The 12,343-nt window shown below is 35.7% G+C and overlaps 1 protein-coding gene across 2 annotated transcripts in view; it reads left to right on the top strand.

The window, feature by feature from the left end:
* The window catches only part of LOC123311881 (filamin-C), a 190,048-nt gene that overhangs the window by 153,168 nt on the left and 24,537 nt on the right, over positions 1–12,343 (top strand). For both annotated transcript variants that reach the window (XM_044895996.1, XM_044895997.1), the window contains one exon: positions 10,787–11,635. In XM_044895996.1, coding sequence (XP_044751931.1) covers positions 10,787–11,635 — 849 coding nt within the window. The remainder of the gene's footprint in view (positions 1–10,786; positions 11,636–12,343) is intronic.

The following is a 12,343-nucleotide window of genomic DNA, read 5'->3' on the forward strand; positions in this document are numbered from 1 at the left end:
TGCAGTGTGCGCTCAAGATTTATTGTGCCCTCCATCGGAGTTATTTTTGCAATGTCGTCTACAGTTCCAGAATCCCAATGAAGTCCAGTATCTAAGATGTCCGTTGGCTAGCAACGTCGAGTCACCAGATGATCCTCAGTTTCTGCTAGAATCCATCTACTTCTAAGATCTTGTGATAGTTATGTTTCTAAATTGTTCCAATCTCGGAAGATTCCTCCAAAATAATTTTCTATCGGTGTTTTCCTTGTCCCGTACCACAGAAAAGTTCTAGGCCAACGAAAGGAATTTGTGCTTCTTTCCTGACAAGCGAAGGTATTGGCACAGGCTACACAGCTTATTATTCTTGCCTAATTCCTTCGGCATCCCCATATCCTCTTAGAATCAATGACGTGCGAGCTGACTGTCAGAATTTATCGCGCTGACAGTTTTCTGATTCTTGATAGTTCCTTTCTAGGTTCGCGTCAAGTCACGATAAATCTGTTTGTACCTGACAAACCAAGGTGCATCCATTGCACATCGTAACTGCTTGTGTTATGTTGCTGAATTCCTTCGATATGGTTCGTTGCCGTGAATCCTTGCGCAACTAGGTCAGTTGAGACCTAGCAACGGCTCCGATTATTTTCAAATTTGTCGCTTGCGACGTATAGTTGGGGAGCCCACTATACCAAATCGGGATTTACTCGAGCGTCGTGGAGGCCTAGTGGATTTTGAAGGTTAGATGGTAGGAAGAAGGAAAGGTTGTATCAAAGAGTATCATTGTTTCTTTTTGGTTGTATGATGTATGCACTTTCAAAGGTGGGAGAAGCGTCTGCAGGTTCCAAAAATGTAAAACAAATCGTCAGGTGTATATGTTATGGGCAATGTAATTATTTAGGTCAGTATTCATAATGCTTGGTTATTATGAATAATGACCATTAAAATCGGGCAATTTGATAAATTTGAATTATTTTAAAATAATTTCTCACATTGCCCGATTATTATAAATACCGCTATTATTTCTTTGGGCACTTTGATTAATTGACACCAATGGGACAACCTATGTGAAAAGAATGGCGAAGATATTCCACAGATAGAGATTTAACTAAGAGAATGTGCAAGATTGTCATCCAAGACAGGCTATAGTCGATGTGGCTGTAAAGGTAGCTGTAAATCCAACGAGCGCAAGTGTCGTAAAGAAAAAAAGCTATGTAACTCGAAATGTCACCAAAGTGGAAGCTGCTCTAATGAATAGAGCCTGTATTGGCCTGTATTGCTACGTATTGACATTTTGTGTGAATATAAATTTTGAAAGTACGTACATATCTAATACATTAGTTTTATTTGGACTTAACTTTAGTTTGTACTTATTTCATCCCACCGGTTTGTTTGTCAGCATGTGAAATTTTATTTGTTATGTTTAGTTTGTTACTTTGTCATTTAGGTATGCAAAAATTTGTTATTTTTTATAAGAAATATGAATTATATATAATTTTCAAATTGCCCACCTGATTTTTAGCATTATACATAATGACCGGGCAATGTAATATTTGCAACATAATTTATCATTTTGTCATATCCTTTTGGGCACTTTTTAAATTGCCCGGGCATTATAAACAATGCCCAATTATTTACATTGCCCGTAACATATGTACTCGAGCGTGTCAGATTGCAATACTGTATATGCCTTAAGTATTTCTGATAATAAATTCATGTTAATCTGACAGTTTTCGTAGTGGGGTGGCCGTACGGAAGAGAAAAATGGTGAAAAAAATCTTTTCGAACGTGTCCAATTTTCAGAAGAAGCTACTTTTCAGAAACTGACACTTCGGACTTGACGCAAGGTAACAGCAGTCATTTGAAAATCCAAAAAAATCGTTACTTGTACCTTGTACATACTCGAGCGTGTAAAATTTCCATACAGATGGTTAATTTCGGTGTTGCAGACGTGTTGACCCATTAATCTGAAACTAACCTGAGTCTGAAGATGATTACAATTTTTTTTTAAACATCTCCCTTCCTGTAGCTCTAATCGTTCTTGTATTCATTATGAAAGTTGTAGAAAATACAATTCTATACAATTTTTGTCCGAGGCAATTCTACATGTTCCTAACCGTTTTCGAGCTTGAGGATGATGAGGACGAGGAGCTTAGCCATACATGTGAAAGGGCGAGGTCAATGTAGAATACCAGTCTAATATTTATTAATCGCCAATTTTCTTCAGAAACGTTTGGACCTTTTTCTATAAAAAGTTGGTTGCTTCGAACGAAATTTGTAGAAAATGTTGTGCTAGATATTCTACAACTTTTATAATGAATGCAAAAACAATTTGAAGCCCAGGAGGGGACATAATTAAAAAAAATACTTTTGTGACCTTTATGACAAATTGTTATTGTTTGGGTTTTCTGAAACTGTCGGATTATATTTTTTCCGTCATTTTCGAATCATAAGCTTCAAAATAAGAAAAAAATCTTCCGCGCTCCAGAATGTATACGTGACTTTTTTTGCAAGTTTGACACACATTTTCGTGAGTAATTTACCCCATATTTATTAATCTGATACGCTGGAGTATGTACAATGATCGTTTTATTTTACTATTCTGACTGGCTGTCCTAGACCGTTCCCCCTACTTACAGGTCTTATTTTTGGTGGAGGTACTCTACAGGGTCCAAGATATCTCCCCTTATATTCATCTGACACGTCGAGTATATCCCGAATTTTTCGCTTGGGCGAACTAACTAATGTGTCTTCATATCAGGGGGCAGGGTCTATTCTTCGGTGTCTGGATTTGTGGAAGAGTTGCTTGGTATATATTTTCCAAAAGAATTTTTTGTCTGAAGTAGTACCTAAATATTCCGCTCTATTTTTTCACTCGATTCCCTACCCATCAACCTGTTGAATAATTTAAAAGGGGTATAGCTGTATATGACTGTTATTACTTATTACCTATTTAATATTTTCGTTTTCCACTCGTGTAACTTTTGGTTGCGAAAAAATGGTTAACAGAAATGCTTCACGGCGAACCTGTTTACTGTAGAGTAAATGCGTATATAGACGCATTGTTGGAATTGAGAATCCTCCTACTTTGTTTTTCGAATATATGTTGATCGTCGAGTTGTCAGGATGTGTAATGTTTTTTGATGTAGAACTTGTCATAGTTGTCAAAATACATATATTGAAATAAAAGTTGTTGATATAAGAAGTAGATTTGGCCCTCAATTCAAAAAGGTACACCCATATCCATATCCATAGCTTTTATAAGGATCTATGATAAGTTGAAAGAAGATTTCTCCAAAGAAAAATGCGATATCCTAGAAATACAGAGTAGCATCAAATCTATACGTAGTTTGAATTATAACGACCTATTTTCTTCAATATAAGTTGAGTTTTTAATGGGTTTAAGGTCTGAAGATGACAAAAACCAATTTATTTAGTTGCCTAAACTAAAGGTCTGAAGATGACAAAAACCAATTTATTTAGTTGCCTAAACTAAATAAATTGGTTTTTGTCATCTTCAGACCTTAAACCCATTAAAAATTCAACTTATATAGTAGCATCAAAGTCTTGGATGAAATAATGCTTCAAGTATCTGAACTGAATCAACTCATGATTGATATAATGTTGGATGCAGGAGAAGAAGAAGCGAATATGAATGCAGAAGTGGAATAGATGAATACGATGAGTTCTCAATATCACAAGATAAAATGTAGTTTCGATAAGTTAATATGTCAAAGCAGTGTCTCCAAGAAATCAGAATCCAGAAGCAAATTGAAGATTCCCAAACTTCAATTCAGACAGTTTGGTGGTGAAACGAAAGATTGGCTTGGATTTTGGAATCAATTCAGCAGAATTGATGAAGATTCTGATATAGAAGAGGAGGATAAACTACAATATTTAGTTCAAGCTACCACACCAGGCTCTCGAGCTAGACAAATTGTGGAAAGTTACCCTGCTTCTAAAGGTAACTATGTTAAAGCAGTGGATAGTTTGAAACAAAGATTTGGAAGAGAAGATTTGTTAATAGAAGTTTATGTCCGAGAACTTCTCAAGCTAGTTTTGATGAATCTGAATACCAAAAATAAACTATCAACATTTTTTGACAAAATTGAATCACAATTGAGAGCATTAGAAAGTCTGGGTGTAAAATCAGATACCTGCGCTGCCATGCTATACCCTTTGGTTGAATCATGCCTAGGAGAAGATTTAATACGAGCATGGCATAGAAGTCAGTTCTATTCATCAGAGTGCAGTTTGAAGAAGCGTCTTGATGCTCTCATGAATTTTCTGAGAGAAGAAGTGATGAACGAAGACAGAATTCATCTCGCGGTGTCCAGTTTCAAAGACAGACGAAAGCCTGAAGATAGGAGCATACGTACTAGTTCTAATGTACCCACTGCTTCTGAATTGTACAACAAAGGAGTTCCACGATGTGTGTTTTGCAAAAATTCACATTCAACTGATCAATGTAAGGAAGTGTTGAAACTCAGTTTTGCAGAAAGGAAACAGAAATTGTCAGAAAATGCTTGTTGCCACCTATGCACCAAATTTGGTCATATAGCTCGAAGATGCCGCTCTCGAGAAAAATGCCACAGATGTCAAGGTAGACATTGTGTTATTATGTGTCCCAAAAACGATGTCGAGTCATCATCGAGTTCTAATGATAGGAATTTGAAACAGCCAAACTTAAAAATTGATGAACACAGTCTGTCCAACCACACTTTTCCCGAAATTTTTTTGCAAACCATAGTAGTAGAACTGAGGGGGGACAAAGAATGTCGCCGAGTAAGACTCTTGATCGATACTGGATCCCACAAGTCATATATTACAAGAAAAATTGCCGAAGAGATGGGGTACCCTCCAGTTCGAGAAGAACAGCTAGTACATTCACTTTTTGGAGGAACACAAACTGAATCTGTGAGTCATAGATGCTTCAGAATTTCTCTTCAAAGTCTTACTGAAGACTACTCTTGCAACTTCGAAGTTTTGGATCAACCATTGATTTGCAACCACATAAGCTCAGTGAAAAAGGGACCTTGGCTGGATGAACTGAAACTAATGGGAGTAGAAATTACTGACACTACAGATGGGCCAATTGATGTTTTGGTTGGTGCCGACATAGCCGGAAAACTTTTTTCCGGACGTAAACAAGATTTGGATTGTGGACTTGTAGCGGTTCATACATTACTAGGTTGGACACTCATGGGAAAACTGAAATCAGAATACTCATCTTAGACATCCCTTCTTGTAACTTCAATGTTTTCGAAAAATGTGGCCATACATATGTGACTTATGGAATCTAGATGTCCTTGGTATTCAAGCTCCTGAAAGATCTGAATCACAACGGGAACAAGAAAAACTTGTTATGGAACATTTTCTAACTACAGTTAAACGAAGAGATGACAGGCGATATGAAGTGTGTATGCCTTGGATTGAAGGTCATCCCCCTTTATCATCCAATTTCGATTTATCCTATAAAAGACTCCTCCACACTGTGAAAAAGTTGAAAAAGGATAATTTCTACAACGTCTACGATAACGTCTTCGACAATTGGTTAGTTCGTCAGAAAATGAACCTCTTGAAACATCATCTCAGTCTGGTCATTTTTTACCTCATCATCCAGTATATAAGCCCAGTAGTACCACAACACCTGTACGTCTAGTTTTTGATGCTTCGTCAGGAGCAAAGAATCAGCCATCTTTGAATCAGTGTCTTGAGAAAGGAATCAACCTCATTGAATTAATTCCATCTATGATTCTACGTTTCCGCTTGGATAAGATAGGAATCACAGCTGATATAAGAAAGGCATTTCTTCAGATTGGATTACAAGAGAACGATTGAAACTTTTTAAAGTTATTTTGGTACGATAAAAACAGAAAAATAAAAATTTATAGACATGCCCGTGTCGTATTTGGAGTAACTTGCAGTCCTTTTCTATTGGGAGCAGTCCTCGAATTTCATCTGCAAGAAACTCTAAGAGAATCAATTCATGGAGAAAACTCCTATAGCCCCAAAGTTATTTTGAAATTCTTGAAGTCATTTTACGTTGACAATATTCTTATAAGTGTACAAAACGAAGAAGCTCTCAACCAATTTATTGAACAGTCAACTAAAATTCTGGCTGATGGAAAGTTCGAGTTGAGAGGGTGGGAGCATTCTTTGCCAGAAAATGTCGAAGTCGAAGCAAAAAGTAACATCCTTGGACTCATCTGGAATCGTAAATTGGACACCTTAGTGTAAGTTTCTCTAGAATGGTTTGATAAAATGGATGTAGGTCTGATAACTAAACGAACTATAATATCTGCAGCACACAAACTGTTTGATCCAATTGGTTTCTCATGTCCAGTGACACTGATCCCAAAAATTTTACTCCAAAAGACTTGGTCTACGAAATTGGGATGGGATTTGGAAGTTGATGAAGTAGTTCAAGAATTATTCCTGAAGTGGTTACAAGAACTACCCTATTTGACATCCGTTAAGGAATTTATATTGACCACTCAATCTGTACATGTTTTCTGTGATGCAAGTGCAGATGCCTATGCAGCTTGTATTTTTCTCAGAACAGAAAATGTTGATGGTCAAGTAGTTTTGAGATTAATCGAAGGAAAATCTAGAGTAGCACCTATTAAAAAATTAACCATACCACGTCTCGAACTTTTGGCTGCAACAATTGGAGTGAGAATATTTCGAAATTTCCAGACAAACTATGAAATCAACCTTCAAGCATTTTTTTGGTCAGACTCCTCAACTGTTTTATCTTGGATCAAAAGGAAAGAAAATTGGAAACCATTCATCTGGAACCGTGTTGAAGAAATAAAACGTTTTTCTAAACCTATAGACTGGTACCATGTTCCTGGTGATATGAATCCTGCAGATCTTCCATCACGAGGATGTTCTGCTAAATCACTAGCTGATGGAAGATGATGAGAGGGTCCAAAATGGTTGTGTGATCCAATTTCCCAATGGCCTAGTCAGAATTTTGATAGTAATGAAGAGGAAATAAACTGCGAAAGAAGAAAAACTGTTGTTTCCTCGTTGTCTGTGTCTGAAGATTTTGTATGGTACTACAAGTACTTTTCGAAGTTCAGCAAAATCGTCAAGATGGTTGCATGGATCAAACGATTTGTCAATAATAGCAGAAAGAAAAATACTGAAGACTCAAAATTTTTGACTGTCGATGAACTGGAAGTATCAAGAAAACTAGTAATTCGTTTCATACAAGAAGAAAGTTTTGAGTCTGTAGAAGATCCCAAATTATCATCATTATGTAACTTGGTGTATACTCTGGGAACCCCAGCTGTAGGTATATAACAAAAGATATACACATCTTCGCCGGTTGAGATGAACATTATTGGGGGGAAATCGTACCTTGCGAGCATAATACTCACTTGAATGGAGAAATTTCATTATGTCGATTGAAGAAGGAAATCATTTGCAAAAATAGACTTTCGAATCTAACAGACATGTAGGTATTTCAGGCGATTCCGCGATCCATAAACGACATAATTCCCCATGAATGTGAATACCTACATATCTTAATAATGGAGAACGATTTCTCACCAATCACATTGTGAAAGATAATAAAGAGCGAAGTATGTTTTATTCGCCCTTTTATAAACAGATTGTGCCACGGTCGATTTTCTGTTAGACATTTACCGTAAGCTATAGGTATTCGGTGAACTTACGAATTTAATGAAAATTTTGATTTTTGCCTAAGAACAACTTCTCTATCGATTTGAAATATTTCTAATGCTGCAGCTTGAACGATTATATCGAAAAGTAGCAACTTCTATTTCAAAATTTGATTGATTTTGTCTAATAGCAAAATCTAAATATGTAGTACCACAACACAATCTCGCGAAAAGCACACAACTTGACAGTAACCCTTCTTTCCCTTACTTAATCTAGTAGTAGGGGAGAAATGGTACTACAGATGATTAATTTCCTCTGCATGAACATTTTGTTGACACGAAAACTGTTGAGTGTAATTAGATTGTCGACAAAGCCTTATCGACTCCGACATCGATAAATTGTCGGTAGCTACTGGTACCACCGCTAGCTAGTTCCATTTCTATTACAGTTTGGATATGCCATCTGAAATGCATTTTTCAATCTGTTTTGATCCGACCCACTGTTGGAAATAGTCCAATAAATCCTGCAACATAATTTCATACCTAATCATTTATCTCACCACATCAGTAGGTAAATGATTGAATCTCAATCTTATAGCGTTTTCTATTGGTAAAACTAGTTCTGCACTCAGTGCACTCGAATAATATTTCCGTGCTGTCAAGGAGCTCATCTAGTGCAGCTCCAGCAGAACATACGAAACCGAAATTTGAACGGATCGGTTATAGATTGAAAAAAAATCTATGGGTTCGATGTTATTTTGCCTTGTTTGTTGTGGGCCGGTTTGCCCTTTTTGAAATAAAAAATGGAAAATGTTTAAGTACCTACTCATTTTCAGATTCAATCGAGAAATAATTTCTATAAATGAAGCAGTTGAATAAGATGATCCTGAACATGTTTTCAAATTATATAACTAGTAAGTGCGCGACTTCAGATTTAATTTCCTTTTTGCAATTCATTTATTTTTGAACGGATATTTAAAATACAAAAGTCTTCCATTTGTTACTCAGCATCAGTCCTCTTGTGAACAACGTCTGTAAAATTTTTTTTTATTTTCGGAGTGTCCTTCTGTTTAGATAGAACAGCTAAATATTCGAGCTCATCTTCACTGTCAGCAAATGAAGAAAACAAATTCATAACAGCAAAAATATCTTCACTGGTATATGACGACAAAAGTTACAAAACAGTAGGTACTAAACAATATCCTGAAAATGTTTTTCAAATTTTCAACATAATTTGAATTTTAAAATTTTACCAGTTTTCAAAAAGAACATGACTTTTTGCACTCGAAACACCAATAGAACATAATAACTGCACCAGTGCAGCACTAGTGTTACCAATAGAAAACGCTATTAGATTAATAATAATAATCTATGATCGCAATAGTGATTATGATTTGTGATTTTCTGATTGGTGAATCAGCAAAAATTTTCAGAATAATTGTTCAAAAACACTACCGATGACAAATGGAAAATATTTTAAAAACTGTTTGTTTACCGTTGTATGTTCTAACGTTGAAACTGAATTTTTTTCGAATAGGACTTATTTCTTTGTGAATACATATGTGGATTCTCGACTTTCACAAATGTCTATTTTATTTTATTGAAAATACCTTCCCTAAAAATTCTGCTTTGCCTGTCCCGGGCGAATATTGAATTTATAATATTGTTTCTTTTCGAAATTTCACAAATCTCAATTTTGGCCCGAGTCAAATGACATTTCGTGAATATAAAAATTTTCCCTTGTTCATTGTCGGATTTAGGATACATCTCTGATTGATGTGGGTTTTAATCTCGGTTTTAACCCATAATAACCTAGTGTTACACATATGTAACGCAAATTTCACTGGCAAATCTATTTTATTTCTCAGTAACTGTAGCTTTTAGCGTTACATATATGTAACACCATTTTTCTCAAACAAAAACTATACAATTTTCAAACAGAAATTGAGTTGTTTTTGTCTTGTACACTCTATAAAGAATATTTATTCAATTAGAATAGTGATCATAACTCAGGTTATTAAGGGTTAATAGTAATTAACCTCTATTTTAATTTTTTTTCGAATCAAATTTGCTCGAATTATTTCGAAAATATTTTGTTGCAATTATTATTACACATGTTTTATGACATTTCAGAACTTCATACTCAATGCAGAATTATGCAATTTTCATTAAAGCCTAATTTTGGTGTGAACATTCCTAAAAAATATTTCATTTTTGAAAAATACATATCTTGGCGTTACAACGGTGACGTCACTTACAAAAATGTTTGGAAATATTTCGTGAATATTTAAAGCAGATTCAGGCATAGTTCGAACCGAAATCGATGTCAATCATTTGTCATCCTATCGCGATGTGAACTTTCAACAAACTATTAATTTTGGCGAAGATTAAACCAGTGACGTCACACAAAATATATTTTGAAAATATTTTTTTCCAATTTTGAAAAATAAGTGACACTTTTTAAAACTCATTGACGTTTTGAAACGTTTCACTTTTTGCAACCAGTTACGCAAAGTAAAATATTTCGCAACTTAAATGATATTTGCTTTCATACTAACGGAGTGAAAAGTTGAATATTTTCGGTCACTAGAAAATTTTTAAGAAATCTCCGGGAAAGCTTTTAAAGACGTTTTTGTTACTTGAATTCATAGCAACGTCTTATTCAATATTAGAAAAAAATATTGTGTGAATGATGTTGGAAAACAGAATTTTTATTATTTCGCGTTCTTTTGCGCAACTAGCGAAGCGAGAAATACGCTCATTACGAAAAATAATGTTTTTCCCAACAAGTTACGCAAATAACTGTTGAAAGCAGTTCAACGCCAACATTCAGCTCAAAACTTGTTTTTTTTTTTTTTTTGAAAAACCTGGAAATGTGGGTTTAGAAACATGATAAATCATTCGAATGAAAGGTTGATTCTCTTCGAGCACATGTTTTGATGTGCATTCAATTAAAAAAAAAAACACTTTTGTCGTTTACTATAAATAATGCTCCGAAATATTGACTTGATATAATTGACGATTGAAAATTTGTAGTAGGATTTATTGGATCTTCCATCGTTTTGGATAGCATACAAGGTCCTTTCCTTTTTCTTTTCGACTAAGCAATTTTCTATTCTCACAAGCGACAAAAGTAAAATTTTTCATTTACAGACAATTGTATTAATACGGTTCTGTTTCAGTTGACGCTAGTCAGGCAGGAGAAGGACAACTCGAAATATCAATAAACGAAGGTGAAGTGCCAAATCATGTTCAAGTAGTAGGAGGAGGCAGATGCTTGGTCTCCTTTACACCAGATCAAGTCAAGCCACATCTTATAGATATCAAATTTAATGGAGAGACGGTTAGAGGGTGCCCGTTCGTATGTACTGTAACTGATACAAGTAGGGTCACCCTGAATTTAAATCATCTCGAACTGATACCTGTTAACCAACCGAGCACCTTCCATATGGGGGTGGCAGGCGGAGGTGCAGCTGAACTTGCTGTTGCAGTTAGAAGTCCTCACGGCGAACTACCAGTTAAAGTAACTGGAGACATACATTCGGGATTCACAGCTGAATTCACTCCAGTCCAAGTTGGTGCCCATCAGATAAGCGTTGAGTATAATGGCAGACCAGTTCAAGGCACACCCTTCTTAGCGAAAGCTTTCGATTCAAACAGAGTTACTGTCGGAACTGTGGCTAGGGGAATTGTTGGTAGACCTGTCACTTTTTCTGTAGATGCTAGCGAAGCTGGGGAAGGAAATCTCGAGATAACTATATCAGCTAGAGGGCTCAACATACCCACCCAAGTTCATCCACAAGGAAACGCAAGGTTTGCAGTCAGCTTCGTTCCTGGTGAAGCTTGTGACCATGTAGTGAACGTAGCTTTCAACAAGCGACCTGTAGTTGGTTGTCCTCTTATTGTTGGTGTCGGCGGTGGAGGCTCTGGTCCTACAGTAACACTTCCGGGACCTGGCCCTGTTCACAAACCCAGTACCCTATTGATTAATCATTCAGGAAAATTGGAGGATATTGAAGTTAATGTTGAGGGTGAGAAAAATATGATTCATGTTGGTATTTTGGTGGATTTCTTGTATTTGTGGATGCCAACTTGAATAAAATCAATCACCTAGGAGATTAAACCAAACGAATCTACTCTGACCCAATTTTATGGTATGCGGTTGAAACATTGAAATCAAGAAATGAGAATCGATCTAGTTGATTTTTTCACGTTTGCATCTCTCAATTTTTCTGTGAAGAATGCCATATTGATCTGAATATTGAAGTGTAATTGTACTCTTGGAATTATTGTAAATGAGTAAAATATAGAGCATGCCTCAGTTGTTTCCCCCTTCATTCTCCTTTGTGTTTATAGCTTTTACAGCACATTTTCTCATTTCCAGGTCACCGAAGACTCTTATATTAAATAAACCTTTCTTTCCTCATATATTCTACTAACTTCTTCAAGAGTAGCCATATTAAGTGGAAAAAAGCAACGTAGTATATACTTTCACCTCAAATACCACATGGTCATGTAATGAATTCTTCTTCAGATTTTATTATTACGTATATTTTAGAGAGCTATAACAAGTTGAATAATTGCCTTCAGCTATTTAAAGTAGTCGAAGCAGGAATTGATTTGCAAGAAAAATTTTGTCTTGAATTAAAGAATGCTGAAAATGCGTTCACTATCAAAACATTTTAGATAATTTCATTCTTCATTATGGTGGTGGATATTTGCTTGGGGTTATTGGGACC

Source organism: Coccinella septempunctata, chromosome 4 (assembly GCF_907165205.1).
Source record: "Coccinella septempunctata chromosome 4, icCocSept1.1, whole genome shotgun sequence".
NCBI lineage: Eukaryota > Metazoa > Arthropoda > Insecta > Coleoptera > Coccinellidae > Coccinella > Coccinella septempunctata.